The sequence below is a fragment of the Octopus sinensis genome, linkage group LG18 (genome assembly GCF_006345805.1).
Source record: "Octopus sinensis linkage group LG18, ASM634580v1, whole genome shotgun sequence".
NCBI classification, from domain to species: Eukaryota; Metazoa; Mollusca; class Cephalopoda; order Octopoda; family Octopodidae; genus Octopus; species Octopus sinensis.
The window spans coordinates 53,584,667-53,603,798 of record NC_043014.1 but is presented as its reverse complement, the minus strand read 5'-3'; the positions used below and the strand labels follow the sequence as shown (position 1 = coordinate 53,603,798).

The following is a 19,132-nucleotide window of genomic DNA, read 5'->3' as shown; positions in this document are numbered from 1 at the left end:
TTAATAATGACTAGATTCACTTACTCAGTTATTTCCATTCAAAGACATAACTCACATCCCTTTACATTTTTCATATTTTTTGAAGGACAAGCTGCAATTTATTTATTTATTTATTTTTCTCCTTCAGAATTCCTCATTGACATGGAGTTCAAACAACAGTTCTTGGCCCCAGTTTACCGACTGCTTTCAAAAAACAGTTCTTGTATGGATACCTTGTGGTTGGTTGTTTCTCACACTGCCTTATTACTCATATCACCTCATCACAACTCGTGGAAAATCGAAATCTAGGCATATCACATTTTTCAGCATTTTAAAAACTGTAAGTAAAGAGCGTTTTTTTTTTCCATTTCCATGCTGATGTTGTTGTTGTTGTTGTTGTTGTTGTTCATGGTGGTAGTGGTGGTGGTGGTGGTGGTGGTGGTGGTGGTAGTTGTGGTAACAGCCTCAATTGGAGGAATGGTATAGTTGAGACTAGTTATTGTTGTTGAAGGTGCTCGTGGTAGAGTGGGGTATGTGAAAATAGTTGCTTTGGTCGAGAGTGGGGTGAAGGTAACTGTTGTGATTGTGTGGGGTTGAAGCTGGTTGTTTGGTTGAATCATGCAGGCACTGGCAGTGGAGTGATAATAACTGAAGCTGTTCCCTTTTTTTTTTCCCCCTGTCCTTTTCTGTTTTGCAAGTTACCTAGCAACCTCACAGTAGATAAAAAAAAAGGCACCCAGAACACACTGTGATATGGTTAATACTAGGAAGAGTACCCTGCCATAAAAATCATGGCAAAGCTGACATTGGAACTCAGCATAGCCCTGCAACTTTCTGGATCTTGTAAAACCATCCAATCGAACCAATGCTTGCAAGGAAAACAGGCGTTAACTGATGATGATGTAACACACACACACACACACACATGCACATGCATCGTCATATATACAGTATTGACTTGTCTGAGTCCTGGGAACATCACAAAGATACTCCAATGTAGCAAGCCACTTGATTTGCTGAAACAAACTGTTGAACTTTGCTTGCATTAAGTACTTCAAATCCAGATCATTCTTACCAAATCGAGATATCTGTGTGGGTGTGATTATGCATCAAGATAAAGAGTCATTGGGGTTTGTTTATTTTCGCTTATCTATCACTGCATGCCTATCTACCGCTTATCTACCACAACATGCCTATCCCTCATTTTGCCTGCTAATCTGCATAGTTCCTTCTCTTTCAACCAATATTTTAATTCTCTCTCTCACTCACTCCCTCTCTCCCTCTTCTCTGTCTCTCTCTCTCTCTCTCTCTCTCTCTCTCATGATATTCTTTTGTAACAAATATACAATATATATACTAATTCATATTTATAATGTATAATTTATAGATTTTAATTCTTAATATTACAAATTATAATTTTTATTCTTAATTTTTAATTCGTAATTTTTAATTTTTAATGCTTAATTGTATTGCTTATTTTTAAAGGGATGTAAAATTAGATATATAATATTTTGAAATAGAACCTGAAGATGTGTTGGAATAATTGTAAATCTGACAATTGCATATATGTATTTATATATGTGTATATATGGGTATATAGTCGTGTATATGTAGGTATATTGTAATCTTCCAATACTGAAACACGTGTAGTTCCTTCATCATCATCATCATCATCATCATTTACCGTCCGTTTTCCATGCTAGCATGGGTTGGACAGTTTAACTGGGGTCTGTGAAGCCGGAAGGCTTCATCAGGCCCAGTCAGATTTGGCAGTGTTTCTACGGCTGGATGCCCTTCCTAACGCCAACCACTCCGCGAGCGTAGTGGGTGTTTTTTACGTGCCACCTGCACAGGTGCCAGACAGGTCTGTATTGCTTTCCACCCTACTCAAATCGATCAAATATAATACCACCTAAGTACTAGTTCAAATCATATTCTATAATATATTGATTCTGAATAAAGACTAAATTTACTGCCTTGGTGTATAAATTTCTGTGGTAGGGCATAAATATGTCTCACTTAAAATTTAAGTATTCATTCTGAAATTCTTTCATGCTAAACCTTAGCAATAAAAGAGTTCTCCCCTTTTTCTGTACTTCTTTGCTAGCTATGAATTTCTTTTGTATATGAATAAGGATGTGAATCAATCAAGGACAACCTGCAAAAGTATATGAATGGCATGCCTAAAAAAATTAGTTGAATTTTACTAATAGTGTGGCCCACCTGATGATGATCCATCTTTCATGTGGCCCTCTTCTCAAAAAAGGCTGCTCGTGCCTGGTGTAAATAGCAAGATACATGAAGCTGAGGAGGAATTGAAAATCACTTCTATAAAATATCCTAATTGTGATTGGGTTTCAAATAAAATACTAAGATCATGTTTTCCAAATGCTAAAATATTTTCTTGGTCAAATATCATATTTCAATCTCTTTAACTTATTTTTGTAGTTCTACCTTTATTTTACAGCTTTTAAGCTTCTTCCTAGCTGTATTTTTCCTTTGTGATTTAATAATGAGTATTTACTATGAAAATGCTCACCTTACAGCAGTGGACTATATTGCAAGTATATTCCAGATTATAGCTTATGTAAGTATTGTAATGGGTTTGTTAATCGTCTTTTTATTTTGTATGTTCTTATTTCATTTACAAATAATTTGCAAGTAAAGCAACAACAAAATGTTAAATTCTTTTAAAACCTCCATCATAATTTTCTGTAAGATTGGGAGACTGGGAGAAATAGGTTGGCAGAAAGTAATACCAAGTTGTGGGAAGAGAGACTAGGCATCAATGTGTACTTAACTAAGGGAGAAACAGAAAGTATGAGCTTGACACAGATTTTGCTATATGGGAACCAGAAACACAAGGTATTTGGAATTGCAAGACAGTTACATGAAAAAAGCTGAGATGTTTTCATGGACAAGTCTATTTGGAATGATGGTGATGCACTTTCCTTTAATAATACTGAAAAGAAAAGCATGGAAATACCAGTATGAGTGATTGAGGAAAGAGAGCTTAGCCCAAGGGACCAGCTGATCAAGTTAACAATTCTATGGTAGATAGAGCAATTAAGGATATGAAGGCAGGGAAAGGAACCAGTTCGTTGGAGCTAGTTACTGAGGTACCTTAAAACATCTGGCGAAGTAGGGTATGGGCTTGTCACCTGAATAGTTAATCAGACTGTAGAAGAAGGTATCATATTTTACTTGTATGACAGTCATAGTAAACACAAGGACAAAGGAGATGTTCTAAAGAGAGGAAACGACAGAAACATGAAACTGTTGGACCAGGCTGTCTGTGAATGAAAGAGTAATACTGGGCTTGTGCATATTTTACCACCACTCCTTTCTTACCTCTCCCCCATCAAGATATCTGCGTTTCAGGAGTACCCCTTATTATCACTCTTTTTTGAGACCTTTTGCCTCAAAATCGATTCTCATTCAAGCCATAGTGGCATAGAAGAATAGGTGTTAAATGAATGATCAAACCACACACACACACACACACACACACACACACACACACACACACACACACACTAACACATGTGATGGACACAGTGTGGATGACCGGATGGTTCAGTGGTTCACTTCACAGTCATGATGCTCCAGGTTCAATCTCACAGCATGGCATTTTAAGCAAGTGTCTTTTACAATAACTTTGAGTCAACCAAGCTGTATGCCCACAAATATGGCTTTCCATGAAAGACTTCAGGAGTTTCCTGGGTTAATTCACTTGTGGATGTTAATTATATTTGATAATATAATGGAAGGGAGATAATTGGAGAATTGCATGTTTTTGCATAAATGAAAAATGCATTCTCAGGAAAATGGAAAATGGGAAGGTCCAAAATATAATATCAAAGGTTTATAGAGTCCAGGGCATAACTAGAGTGTGTGATGCCAGAGACAGCGTTTGGGTTGATTCTATCCCACCCCACTGGGTCGTCTATAGGCTATGCTATTTCATATAGCAGAAATTCAAGTGCTGCCCTCATAAGAGCATCATCCAGGGTGGACTGCTAATCTATCAGCTTTGCTACTGAAGGAGACAGCTCTAAACGAGTGTCCTTAGATGTATGTTGTAAAGGAAATAAGAAAGACAATTATTTTAATGTATGCGATAAAATTACATATAATGTATATGATCTCTGAGTGAATAAGAAAATTTATAATTCGTAACTCCTGAAAAGAAGTTCCTTTCAGAACTTATCAGTTATTAATTTTCTCATTCATTTACTATCTTCATCTCCCCCCTCTCTCTTATTCAGTTATATCTCTCTAATTCAATCATGTCAGCAACTAAACTTTATGCTTTTTTTTCTTCTTTATTTGTAGTTATCTGCAATGATTCTCATGCAACTTGAACGCCTGGCTGGTACTGTAACATCAGGAGTTCTGTTCATTTACTGGTTACTTTCTTTGTTGACCAGTACCATTCTATGTTACAACAAAGTCATATTAAAGGTAAGGTTTCTCCAAAAATGCTCTTGCCCCAGAAGAAGGCAGGGTTATACAGACTTGTTTTATCTCAGATAAAGTTGGTCTTTAAAAAAATTGACAATGTCACTATCCTTATTATCATCAGAAGCATCATTAAAATTGTCGTCATCATCATCATCCTCGTCATTAACATAATAATCAGTATCATCACTGTTATCATCATCAACATTATCATCATCATTACAATCATCTCCATTTTATTATCATCATCATCATTATGAACATCACAATTGTTCTTATTATATTGTTACTACATAGGAAGCAGACAAATCAAAAATCCCTTCAGGTAGATGGCCCTGCTCAGTAGAAAAGGTGTAGGTAGAAACTCCATAAGATGTACCTGGTGTAAGCTATGGACACATAAGAAGTGCAGTAATATCAAAGGAAGGTTAACTGGGAAGATAATCTTTGTGTGTGGCAGATGTACAGGAGCAATAAACACTGAAGATGTACGTAAAACAGATTCCATCACATGCCAGGGTGAGAAACTAGAAGTAGTTGATAGCTTCTGTTAGGTGACCAAGTCAGTAGCAGAGGTGGATGCCCTGAGAGCATAGCTGCTAGAATAAGAATAGCCTGGGCAAAGTTTAGAGAGTTCCTCCCTTGCTAGTAACAAAGGGTTTCTTGCTCAGAGTGAAAGGTAGACTGTATGATGCTTGTGTGTGAACAGCCATGCTACATGGTAGTGAAACAGGCTGTAACTGCTAAGGACCTACATAGGCTTGAAAGAAAGGAAGCTAGTATGCTCCACTTGATGTGCAATGTCAGTGTGCACACACAACAGAGTGTAAGCAGCCAGAGAGAAAAGTTGAAGCATCAGCTGTGGTGTGCAAGAGAGACGACTGTGCTGGTATGGTCATGTGTTGCATATGGAATAGGACAGCTGTGTGAAGAAGTATCACACCCTGACAGTGGAGGGAACCTGTGGAAGAGGTAGACCCAGGAAGGCATGGGATGAGGTGGTGAAGCATGATCTTCGAACATTGGGCCTCACGGAAGCAATGACAAGCAACTGAGACCTTTGGAGAAATGCTGTGCTTTAGAAGACCTGTCAAGCCAAGTGAGATCATAGCTGTGGCCAATGCCAGTGTTGCATAACTGGCCTGTTTAAAAGTACCCTTCAATCATCAGGCAATACACTGTGCTTGAGAAAATCTGTTGAGTCGAGTAAAATCATAGTCATGGCCAGTGCCAGTGCTGCCTGAGAGGCACCATTGCTAGTGGCACATAAAAAGCATCGTCCGAGTGTGGTCAATGCCAGTACCGTCTGACTGGCTCCTGTGCCAGTGGCACATAAAAAGCAACCACTACACTCTCAAAGTGGTTGATGTCAGGAAGGGCCTCTTGTTGTAGAAACCTTGCCAGATCAGATTGGAGCATGGCACAGCCTCCTGGCTTGCCAGTCCTCAGTCAAACTGTCCAACCTATGCCAGCATGGAAAGCAGATGTTAAATGAGGATGATGACGATGATTATCTCTGTCATCATCATTGTTGTAACCACACCCATCAACATGTGCGTCATAATTTTTATGTCTACTTCTTACTTGCTTTTTTTAATTTTTTTTTTGTATCTTAGTCTGTAGCAAATACAGGGTCCATGATTCATTACAGGACCTCCAAGACTTGTGGGTAATATGAGAAAGGTGTGTTCTCAAACTTGGCTGAAATGCTTGCAACAGAATGAACTCTGTCAGGTGATGGTACTAAACCAGGCAAAAGGTTAAGGCCACCATACATATAGACTATAGTGGGATTTGAACTGAGAATTCAGAGCTGAAACTAATACCACAAGGTATCTCAGTCCAACATACCAACAGTTCGGCCAATCAACTGCCTTCAGTTGGTACTTTTTCACCAACCCTGAAAGAATGAAAGTCAAATTCACTGCTTCATGATCGTAAGCCCAACAGCCTAACCACAAGACAATGTACCATTACGTGTGTGTGTGTGTGTGTGTACATGTGCATGTGTATGTGTGTTTGTATGTGTGTTTGTATGTGTGTTTGTATGTGTGTGTGTGTGTTTGTGTGCATGTGTGTGTGTGCATGTGTGTGTGTGTGTGTGTGTGGTTTTCTCGCTTTTACTCCCCCTCTCTTCCTCTCTCCTTCCAGCCATATGATTTTGTGCTATTCACAAACCTAAGTCTATCTCATGCATCAACAAGCAAACACAATACACACATGAATTTCTCAAATATGTTTAAGTATGTATACATATATATGTCTATGAAAGAAAATCATAAATAACTTTTCTTCTTTTGTGCATCATTGACTTGCAGCTGTTTCTGATATACAGTATAGGTGCATTCATGGTTCTGTTTCTTCAATATATAAACTCCTGTACTACTCACTTTGAATAACTAGAGAAATCAAGCTGTCTTAAACAAAATGCTAGAACAACCATAATGTCATAAAATTTAACTGACCTCTGGAGAAGAGGGGGGATATCAAATTTCAACACCCTGACCTGATACATTGGTTTGAGAGAGATGAGCTAGTTCCTTTATAAATACAATGGCACCACCTTCTATCCCATTGCTTGATACTCTCTCCCTCTCTCTCTTTGTATTTTTCTTTCCCTTCTCCCCACTCCTCTTTCCATGTTTGTGTTGCTTTTGTTTTTGTTTTCATGTAACTTACTAATCTGTGCATGGTCTCCAAAGATGACAGTATTTGGTAAGGTCATTCGATTTTTTTCAATCAATCAATCGACTGATTGAGTAAACAGAGCCATAAAAGCACCTATAATGTATATCAGAAACAACTGTAAGTCTACAATGCACAAATAAAGAAACAAGTCCAATATTTATTCCTTTTCTTATATATGTTTTATATATTCTTTTCCTGGACATGGATCCATGTTTCAAGAAGGAGTGTGTATATATACACACCTTGCCTTCATTAGTAGATGACAGAATGACCTGTCTGTTCATTTGTGTGTACATACATCTCCATCTGAGATTCTCAGGTGAAGAGATGCACACACTTGGGTGTAAGCATTGACAGTTGAACCCCAACCCACCAACTCAACCACAGATTTACAAACACCAGGAACTCTCTTCACTCAGAAAATCTTGTCACTTTGTTAGCAACTGGCTTGGATTCTCTCGAGAAGAACTGAAATAAAACTCAAAGAAGAAACATACACACACGCACAAACATGCACACACATGCATGCACACACACACACACACACACACACACACACACACACACACACACACAGGTAACTTAGATGTGACCTTTCTCTTTGTCTCATGTTACAGCAATATGAAACTGATATTCTACACTTCAACGTATTCCTTGCATGCTATACATTCATCGTCTTGGAGGTTGTGTTCCATTGTTTGCTGAAGTGCCACGCAAATACGACAAGAAAGCATTACAAAGGGTTAGTTTATGTTATTTTTCATATTTTTATATTTTATATTTTGATTTTCGTTAACGTTAGAATACTCAAGTGGACACTAACGTACTTAATGTAATAAACCAAGAAATTTCAAACAAATAAAATCGTTTTTTGTTTTACAAGTTCTTCAACATTTTTGCAGAATAGCTCTGTATTTTTTCTCTAAGATTTGTAGCACAAAATGAAAGGATGGGGATGGCTGGAATGTTGATCCAATCTAGACTGACCAATAGGAAGAGGGGAAGCAAGACGACTATAACAAGAGCCAATGGGAAAGTGTCACTTTACTTGCTAGAAATAGCAACCAAAAGTCTTTTATATTATCTTAAAGAATGGAATGACATGTTAGCTAACTTAGTCCTAAATACATTATACCATCAAAAATAGATGGATGGTCAGTGCTGACCCAAGTTGACCCTTGGGCTAAATAACAAAAGCAACCAATATTTCAGATTTACTTACACTCAAAACCCTAAGTGTTTGTGTAAATATCTTGTTTTTATTGGAGATATTTCATACAGTAAAGGTGTTCATAATCATCATCATCATCATCATTTCATGTCTGTTTTCCATACAGGCATGGGTTGGATGGTTTGACCGGGCAAACATTGCCATTCCATCTCAACAAGACACCTAGTATTGCATTTATATGCATCTCTATATCTATTTGTATATATGTGTGCATTAACAGCTGAACTCAATTCTGCATTACTTGAATTTTCATTGATGAAAATCAATGCCTTGGTATTGCCAGGCTTCGGATGAGTTAGCATTTTGCCATGGTGCCTATTATTAGTGAATGAACAGAGACAACATAGAGCTGAGAGGACCCTTTAATCTGGCAGAGGATATGACAACCTTTCTATAGCTGAAGGCACAATAAAATGCACCCTGTACCCTCTATAAACTGGTTGGTGTTCGGAAGGGCATCCAGGCATAGTAATCATACTAAAAATAGAACATATAAGGGAGACATGGTCCTTTGACCCATCAAGTAGCACAATAACTCAAATTAGGAACTGACTCAGAGGTGTGTGTGTGTGAATAGAGATACTAATAGGACGAAAGACCACATAGAAGCTTCCTTCTCTCCTGTGTTAAAGCAGTGTATGTGGAGTTGTCTTTAACACTCAGCTAATTGATAAGTAAAAATGATTAATAAAATAAGAATCAGACTGAAGTAAGACAATGTGTACTGGTGTCAATATAACTGACTAAAGCCCTTGACTGAAATCCACTGACTGAAAAATGAAAGAATTTGTATGTAGATATTTTATTTGGCATTGGGAAAATGTGAACAGTTTTATAACCTTATACTTCTGTAAAAAGATAATATTTGTTTGTCTGTATTTGCAGAAACCAAATCCAGAGCTGGAAGCATCTTTCCCATCCCTCATCACATATCATTGGATCACTCCGTAAGTACAAAGAGCACATTATAAAATTGAAGCATAACCAATAATTTTTTTGTGACTATATTTCTTTGAAAAAACTATACACTACCATTGATTTTGAAAGTAAAATAAAATTTATTAAGAATGAGTGTAATTATTTTTTCATTAAGCTGGAGTCTGAGGAAATTATAATGAAAGGTTTTAAAATATTTATGAATACTTTTCAGATATAATATATCAATTAGTATATTATCTGTTTTATTTCTTATTTAAGATAGTTGGATGTGATTTGTAGGAGATTTGGCTGCTATTCCTAGTAGGTGAAACAACTGCATAGAGGTTCTCTAGTTGGTATGTGTCTCTTCTTTAGCCCCTGGTCAGCCTTCATTGGGAAGACCTTTAATCAACGATTAAACCCTTTCCCTAAATTGCTTAGAACTGATGTATCTTGTTTCAGTAGGAGAGGAAGAGCAAGACAGAAGTAATCTGGGTGAGAAGGATGTTTGCTGATATATCAATGGGGAAAATGATTTTATTCATAAACATGTTGGAGTGGCTGTGTGGTAAGTAGCTTGCTTACGAACCACATGGTTCCGGGTTCAGTGCCACTGAAGTGTCTTCTACTATAACCTTGGGCTGGCCAAAGCCTTGTGAGTGGATTTGGAAGACGGAAACTGAAAGAAGCGTTGTATATATGTATGTGTGTATATATATATATATATATATATATATATATATATATATATATATATATATATGTATGTGTGTGTGTATATGTTTGTGTGTCTGTGTTTGTCCCCCCAACATCGCTTGACAACTGATGCTGGTGTCTTTACATCCCTGTAACTTAGTGGTTTGGCAAAAGAGTACTAGGCTTACAACGAATAAGTCCTGGGGTTGATTTGCTCGACTAAAGGTAGTGCTTCAGCATGGCCACAGTCAAATGACTGAAACAAGTAAAAGAGTAAAGACTATGTGAATTATTCATTAAAGTCTCCAGTTAAGATAATGGAAAATGTGTAAATAAGTTGTTTTGTCTTTATGTTTGCAGAGCACGTTGGGGTTTGTAGTATTTGGAAATTCAAGAGAGTGTGAGGTGGTCAATGGAGGGCTCAGGTGAACTGAAATAGTCAGCTACTCGTTTGTCCTAAATACAGCAGCAACTATTATGAAGAGGTTCTCAGAAACAGTCTTCTAAACAGCATCCCATTAATTTGTATTATATATTCAGAAGTGACACTATTAATTATACCACACCTTTACAATAATTGTTATTATCAATTAAACAAGTTGAAGATGAAACAATAAAATTGGACTATTCTATAAGATCTTTTTCCCTTTCTTTTGTTCCAGACTCATTACCAAAGCTTTTAAAAATACTTTGACTGAAGCTGACCTCTATCAACTTAATCCACGTGACAACATCAAATATTTTTCTACCAAATTTCTTACAGCCTGGAATCAAGAAAAAATCAAATGTATTCAGTATGTTTGGCCTTATTTTTATTTGTTTATTATTATGTTTTGATTATCTTTAATCATACATTTTGTGAACAATAACAACATTAGTTATAAATTTCTTGCCAAGCCAACCAATGTTTGGTGAGAGTGATGAGGCAATGTCTCTTCAACTTGGTTGAATTGTTACATCTTTCTCCAATCACCAAGTACAAAACAAAAGATCAGTGAAACACACACACATACACACAACCACACACACATCAACATCATCATCATCATCATTATTATCATTCTTTTATATCCACTCCTCCATGCTGACATGGGTTAGACAAGGCTTTATGAGGCAAGATTTTACAGCTGCATGCCCTTCATGATTAGAACTCTTTTAGTTATTTTCTTCCAACCAATATGCAAGCGTACCTGTTATAAAATCCAGGATACACACAGTATGTGTGCGAACCGCCATGCTTCACGATAGTGAAACATGGGCTGTGACTGCAGAGGACATGTGTAGGCTTGAAAGAAATGAAGGCAGCATGATCCGCTGGATGTGTAATGTCAGTGTGCACACACGACAGAGTGTAAGCGCCCTGAGAGAAATGCTGGACATAAGAAGCATTGGATGTGGTGTGCAAGAGAGACGTTTGTGCTGGTATGGTCAAGCACTACGGATGGATGAGGAGAGATGTGTGAAGAAGTGCCACTCCCAAACTGTTGAAGGAATCCGGGGTAGAGGTAGACCCAGGAAGACATGGGATGAGGTGGTCAAGCATGACCTTCGAACGTTGGGCCTCACAGAGGCAAATGACGAAAGACCAAGACCTGTGGAGATATGCTGTGACTGCGAAGACCCGACAAATAACGTGAGTTCATGGCTGTTTCCTGCACCAGCTTCACATAGCAGCCCCAGCCCATCCAAAGTACCTTGGATTGCAGGACGGCCTGCTGTGCTTACCTTGGATCGTAGGGTGACCTGCTGTGCTTGAGGAGACCTATTGAGTCAAGTACATCAAAATAAAAATCAAATTGAAATTGTAGTTGTGATACCTGTGCCGGTGGCACATAAAAAGCACCCTCTACGCTCACGGAGTGGTTGGTGTTAGGAAGGGCATCCAGCTGTAGAAACACTGCCAGATCAGACTGGAGCCTTGTGCAGCCTCCTGGCTTCCCAGACCCTGGTCGAACCATCCAAACCATTAAACGGACATTAAACGATGATGATGATGAGGATATATATACATATATATATATATACATACATATATACACACACATTTGTCTGTCTGTTTGTCTGTCTATCCAGCCAGCTAGCCTCTTTTTGTAATACTTTTCTTTTCCTCTCTTCCACCTCTCTCAGCACTGTCACTGCCTTGTCCTTTCTCATTTCTATAGCAAAGAATCAGCAACCAACAAGAAAATTCCATGTGGCTTGACCTTTTATCATATTGATGACTACTTCTCATGTCTCTTTATATCCAGACAGAACATTGAAACAAAAGTGCCCGATGATGTGACAGCTTACAAAGTGAAGAATAAAAAGCCTGTATCTCTGAAGAAAGTTCTCCTGGGAGTCTACTTCTGCGAACTGGGCTGTGCATGGCTACTGAAGATAGGCTTTGATATTTTACTTTTTGCTGGACCTGTTATATTTGAGTTTGTATTCTCTCTTCTCTTGCACTATATATTTATTCATTTTCTTTGTTTCTTTTCCTTTCATGAGTGGTTGGTGTTAGGAAGGGCATCCAGCTTTAAAACTCCTGCCAAAACAGTCACAGGAGTCTGGTGCAGGCTTCTGTCTGGCCAGCTCTTGTGAAACTGTCCCACCCATGCTAGCATGGAAGGTGGACATTAAACGACAATGACAACAATGACGACAGTGACAGCGATGCAGAGTAAAAGCTGTGAGGTTAAGATCTGAACTGCTTGCCACCAATCATATCTTAGTCATGAGTTCAAAATCTTACTTCATTCAGTTTACAAGAAACAGTAATTATAACTTTCTTACTCTGGTTTACCTGTTTAGCAAAGCCCAGCTACCACTCTTTGTTTTACGGCTGGTTGAATGCTTTATAAGTAGAAAGTACATTCAATTAAACATTTGGTTGTGTGTGTTATTGGCAGAAAGTGTATCCAAATAAATTTGAAAAGATATAAGCTCATATAAGCACCTTTTCTATGCTTTTTTGCTGGAAAAATGAAAATGGGCTTTACACACTCATTATTTTATGCTAACACAGATCAGAGGGAATATGTTGATTTTTGTTTCCATGTTTGTCATACATCCATTTAATTATGTTCAAACAAGCACTTACACACACACACACACACACACAATGTTGTATGGTGATTTAAGATGGATTTTGCTGGTATTTATGATAGGACAAATGACTTGAGTCTTCTTCATTTTCTTGAAGAAGTACAGTAAAGCAGAGAAATGTGTGTGTGTGGGGGGGGGGACCTTGTTGCTGAGGATCAAATTGCTTGACTTTTAAGTATCTCAACTGAACCTCCTTCAATTTTTAATTCTAAGATTATAAACCAATAAAGATACTGCTACAGTGTCTCTTTACCTGCTAGAAATAGCAGCCAAATTCCCCTCAAATCACACCTTACCATCTTCTTAAAAACAATCACATTGGCTAATATTGTCTTGAGTACACCTTCAGAAAATAAGGCTGGATGGTCATGGCTAGAATGCTTTTAATCATAGGTCTATTTGAGTAGTGCTGACCAGGGGCTAAGCACTATCAGCAATTCTAAGATCACAGGTTCCATCATTTCATCCTTAGCTTGCAAAAAAAGGAGAATTCTATTAATTTTCTCAAGACATCAAAAGTTGTTGTTTAGACTTATTTCTAAATGTTAGAAATCGGCTTTTAATGAAATGGTGGGGTGTGGTACTGCCCAAACAATTCAGGCAGTTTTTGAAAGATAACCAGAAAACAAGCCCAAAATTGGATGCAGCACAATTCTTTGTCAATGAACAGATCACAGTTTTTGAGTGATGGAAATGTTGACACCATAATACAAATAAATGTTCAAGTGACGTCAATGGTCTGTGTGTGTTTCTGAACGGCTAACTTATGCCTTCCATGCTGCAATCACTTTAGTTTCAACACATGACCTCAGATCAAAGCACTTGCTATGCAAGTACATCTCCATAAACAGCAAAACTAAACAACAGAACCTGAGGAAAGTAATGAGGATCTACTTTAACCAAAAAGTATGCAAAGTTGAATAAGCTATTTCTCCATGGGGAAACAAGAGGAGAAGTCTAATGTAGAAGAGTCCTAGTGAATAGGGAAATCTGACAAAAGTCCTGCCTGTGATATTAGAATTTCTCCTCTTCTTCTTCATGATCAAAATGCTTCATTCCAATCTGTGGATAAATTAAACAACGTGAAACTTGACAACATTATTATTGGGATGACACATTGTGACTTCATGATTCTTGAATCCAAATAAATTTTCTTTTTAGCATTTATACTCAAAATATTAAATACAATACCCATGTAGTGGCATAATTGTTGATCTTTTAACCTAAAAAATCTGCCAAAAAATAAGATGCTGTCTTATACTTCAGGCATAAGGTATGTCTTAAACCTTGTGATATTCCGTAAGTTGTTATCATGGGTGATGGTTATGTTAAGCTAATCCTTATTTTGGTAAATACTGTCTTGAACACTAACATATATGTTAACTGCTGTGTGATCTATTACCGACCTGTTATTTTGATGTTTTCAGTAAGCTGATAGTATATACAAGCAATGAGGAACCAAAATGGAAAGGCTATGTACTGGCAGTGACGTTATTCTGTCTGTCGGCTTTATACACACTTCTCTACCAGGGATCATTCTTCATATCAAACCTTCTAGCAGCAAAAATTAAAGGGTTGTTGACATCAGTTATATTTCGTAAGGTAAATATCCCAAGCACTATTCAGTAGCAGTACAATGTAGAATTGGTCGAGTGACAGATTAAATACATTACAGTGTTTTCTTACACCCTTTTTAATAGTGACAGTTGAAATCCTTGTTTTTCAAAAATCTCCCCTAAATCACAAAATAAGGTAGGGAAATGTGACCTATTTTTTAAATCCTACAACATTAGTTATGCTGCAGATGTAATTTACTTTGTCCACCACCACCACCACCAATAAGTCTGGTTTGTTGTGCTCAAGCACCTGGTCCATTTGGATTAGGAAATCACACACAATTTTGCAAGTCTCTGTCTCAGTCACTCTCTGTGGTCTCTGCTCATACCATGTCTTGTCTTTCTCTAAACCCCAGTTTTCACTCAGTTTCCAAAGCAGCACTTTTTCTACCTCATCTTATTGCCACAACTTATAATGGTTTGGGGAAAGTCGAGGGCATTCACTCATCTTTTAGGCAACAGTTTCAACAAATCCACCACAAATTCAGCACAATAGAAACACTTGCTCATTTCTAAGATTGACCCTAAAATTTGTGGCCAAAGCATGGTCTTGCATTGCTCATATAGTACTCTCCATCTTCTTTTTAAGTGTTCCTTTCTTTAACCAGTCCCACCTATGTTCTCTAGCGACTTCAGTTGTGGCTGCATGGAAATGATTGTGTAGTCCCTTGTTGAGTAAAGCTTCTTCATGTCCTTCTCATACTTCTTGTTTTGTTCCTTTCTTTTTTCCTGCTTTTAATATGCCCTCTTCCCTAACTGCCCTAACAAGGTTTCCTCACTTTGGGTCGTATAGCTCAGCATGTTCTTATGTTCAATACGCATGGAGTCATCCACACTTATCAGTCTTTTTCCTCCATTTGCTCTCTTCATGTATAAATCATTAATATTTCTTCATGTATAAATGATTAATATTTCTTTCGGGTGTTGGGCCCCATGGTGACAAAGTGGCTGAGTTCCTTATGAGTGTTGAGCCTCACGGAAGCATTATGTCGTACTTCAGCAGAAGACCCATGAAGCCGAGCAAAATTGCAGTCATGACAGATACCAGTGTCACACAAATTGAACCCATGCCAGTGGCATGTAAAAGCACTCGTTACACTCTCAGAGTGTAATGGCATAAGGCAGGACATCCAACTGTGGATTGTCTGAAACTAGACTGTCTGATTCTGCCTCACCTTTTGTGAACAACTTCAACTCATCCATAAATAGCTGGTGATTGAACTTTCCTTTACCACTTCCCAGATCATACTCCAACTTTATCTTCCACAGTATTTCACTCAAGGGAATCCATTTTTAACTTTGTTTCTCTCAAATTTCCCTACACTAATATGGTTCTTTTCATTCTGTTGGTTTTCTTCTTTTGTTTCCTACTCTCTCCGTGATAACCTTTCTGCAACCCTGATAATCTTACTGGTTTCAATTTTGTTTCTTGTCTCAAACAGAATCTATCTTTTCGGTTTCTCTTTCCAGCCTTTCTGCCTATCTGCATTTCTAAGACTGGAAGCTGTTTCATCTTGGTCTTCTCTAATATACCAACACATCATCCTCACCATGTCTTGTTGATCATCATCATATCCTTACAATGCAGCCCCCCCTCCCCACTACTTTCCTTGCATTTGCTGACATGCCTTGACACTTTGCTCTACACCTTCACTGCCACCATTTATTTTTCTATCCTCAATAGGAACACTCTCTCCTGGTGCACCACTATCATTGTTTTCTACTTTCCTTTATATTTCTTTAATTTCTGTGCTATTTCTGGTAGGCCCTGCAATGTCCTAATATACTTTTGGTGGCTCATTGAAGTTCTTTCAGTAGAACATGTTGAGACTCCCTCAGAGATTCATGGACATGCTATCCATGTGACTTTTCTAATGGCTCCCTCAGTATCTCCTTAGTTCTAATCTATTGTTGTTCTTTACAATGTTTATTCTTGTTTAACTCTTGTTTACAGATGCTAACCCTTAACAATGCCATCCGTCAAACATTGTCCATGGGGAAAATTGTGAACGTCATGTCCATTGACTGTTCACGCATCTCAGAAGCAATTCCTTTCCTCTATGTAATGATCTCCGCACCAATTCATATTTCTCTGTGTCTCTACCTGCTTTATCAACAACTTGGAACTTCAGTTTTTGTTGGACTTGCTCTCCTTCTACTCTATATACCAGTCAATGGTACTTTGATGGGAAAAATCAAAATGTACCAGGCACAACAGATGAAAAGTAAAGACATCCGTATTAAATTAATGAATGAAGTTCTTAATGGAATCAAGGTTGGTTACTACGTTAAATTTTTAATTTTTGATGGGCTTTTGTTTTAGTTTTGATTGTTGTTGTTGTCGTCATCATCAAGGATAATGTCCTTTAGCTTGAGGTCATGAGCTCTGATTGAATAGGCAGTGACATGATCAAAATTTTCCAGCCACGACTATCTCATTTTTTAGGGATGTCTGGTACTGTATTTTCTATTGAGTCATTAATATTTTTTAAGACAATTTTTAACATGTGATTTGAGGATGAGTTGGTTGCTATTTCTAGCAGATGAATTACCATTAGATGTTCCATCATTGGTTGGGGGAGAATCAATGGAATCTAGCTAGTAAAAGTCAATGGAATTTAGCACAGTATATTACTAGTACTTATATCCACCTTAGAGTCAATGAGAGAGTCTGTCTGTGTTATAACTGCTCAACACAACTTATCACAGAAATAGCACCTGTTATAGTTTTGATCTTAAGGTTTACACTCTTTTCACTTCTCATATGAGGCTTTACAGACTTCATCAGTGAACTGTTTTAAATATGAATGTGGGAAATAGATTTCTCACCCTGACTTAGAGGCAGGAACTATGGCTGTAGTTGTTTAGCTCAATGTCAGATCTCATTGAGCAAGCCTTTGATCAAAAGTGCTCCACTTTTGCCCATCCTGTCTTTTCTTCAAAAATACTACACCTTGGATTTACAATGCCCAATGTTTTTACAACCCTTGTTTTGATTTGAGATATTTGGTTGCTATTTCTAACAAGTCAAGCAACCCTCAAGTAACTCCCTTGTTGGCTTGTCATTACATCATTAAATAATTTATCAGCATTACCCTCCAAACTACATCAGTTTTCCACCCATTTTTTAAAATGTTTTATTTGTAGAAACCATTTTGTTAGCTTGGTTTTTGTTGACTTTCAACTTCATCTTTTTTTAAATTAAACATTCCCTTTTAATATTACATCTTCTTACTGATCAAAACATAATGGAGAAATAAATATTTATAATTATGGCAATAAAAAGAATCCCTTTCTGTACAGCCAGTTGTGTGGAAAAGCAAGGAATAAATAAACAGTCAGAACACAAGAAAGAGAAGAGTCTTTAGTCTTGTCAGGGACGAGACAATCTTCTTGTGCTTCTGAATAAACAAGAGGAGACACTGTAAAGTAGAGAAGAGTCTTTAATAGTGCTGGTGCTATGATAAAACATCCAGTAAAGTGGCTGGTGAAAGGAAGGGCGTCCAGCCAGAGGAACCATACCAAAAGTGAAATATACAAGTGGAAGGTGGTTCTTGATCCATCTAAGAGGGTGGGTCAAGGACTTAAAACTCCAAATAAGAACCAGCTTAGAGCATGATGACCTAGTCAACCAAGACAACATTGAAAAGTGAACAAAAATGATGATGATGATGAGGAGGATTGAGTGAGAGAGCAGCACATGCCATCAAAGTGATGCTAGGGTACAAATATACAAAACCCACTGTACCCATCTCATGCATCACAACCATTTGTGTGCAACATGGTGATGTCATATCAAGATAAACAGTACATAACCTTGCAGATGGGGTCCAGTTAGAATTTTCTTCAGGTCAAGTAGCCCATCCCACACAAAAGGTCCCTGACTAAAGGTTGTTTAAGGATGATGAACAAAACACACTTGTTTCCAGGGGTAAATTATTCAAACCCTAAAGAACTCATTACACTGTGCAACACAATGTTTTGTCCTTGGGTAGCAACTGTTATTTCTGATTTGCTTACCCTTAGAAACTATGAAAAATGGCTTCCTTCAAACTATGCTTTTGTTATATTTATTTAAACCCCAAAGGGTCCCTCTCAACACATGGCTATGATGCTCTCCTACTAGTTCTGCTCATCATCAGAGATGCACGTATTGTCAGCCACTAAGAGACATGCTCAAGTGATTAAGGTCAAGCCAGTGACAAACAAATCAAAGGTATTCAGCAGAATATTTGCTATAACGATATTTCTATTTAAGCAAATCAGCACTGAATCTATCTGAAATGCAATGGAAAATAGGTCAGTTTCAAAACATGGATGTCCAGGTCAGAAAAGCAAAGTTCGAATGGAAGAGTGGTCATTTCCTTTGATTTCTAATTAGAAGCAAATAGGAAATAACACTTACTGACCAAAGACAAAAACGAATTTTTAAAAATTTTGTTACACAGTGTTATTA

The 19,132-nt window shown here is 37.6% G+C and overlaps 1 protein-coding gene across 2 annotated transcripts in view; it reads left to right on the top strand.

Moving 5' to 3' along the window:
• The window catches only part of LOC115221314 (multidrug resistance-associated protein 1-like), a 59,765-nt gene that overhangs the window by 5,981 nt on the left and 34,652 nt on the right, over window positions 1-19,132 (top strand). The window contains exons 2-9 of one of the 2 annotated variants that reach the window (XM_036511068.1): window positions 128-319; window positions 2,447-2,566; window positions 4,315-4,443; window positions 9,245-9,306; window positions 10,636-10,767; window positions 12,223-12,396; window positions 14,488-14,662; window positions 16,631-16,951. In XM_036511068.1, the coding sequence (XP_036366961.1) occupies window positions 128-319; window positions 2,447-2,566; window positions 4,315-4,443; window positions 9,245-9,306; window positions 10,636-10,767; window positions 12,223-12,396; window positions 14,488-14,662; window positions 16,631-16,951 (1,305 nt within the window). Of the gene's footprint in view, window positions 1-127; window positions 320-2,446; window positions 2,567-4,314; window positions 4,444-7,745; window positions 7,871-9,244; window positions 9,307-10,635; window positions 10,768-12,222; window positions 12,397-14,487; window positions 14,663-16,630; window positions 16,952-19,132 lie in introns of those variants that run through there. The other variant, XM_029791475.2, reaches the window with a different exon arrangement.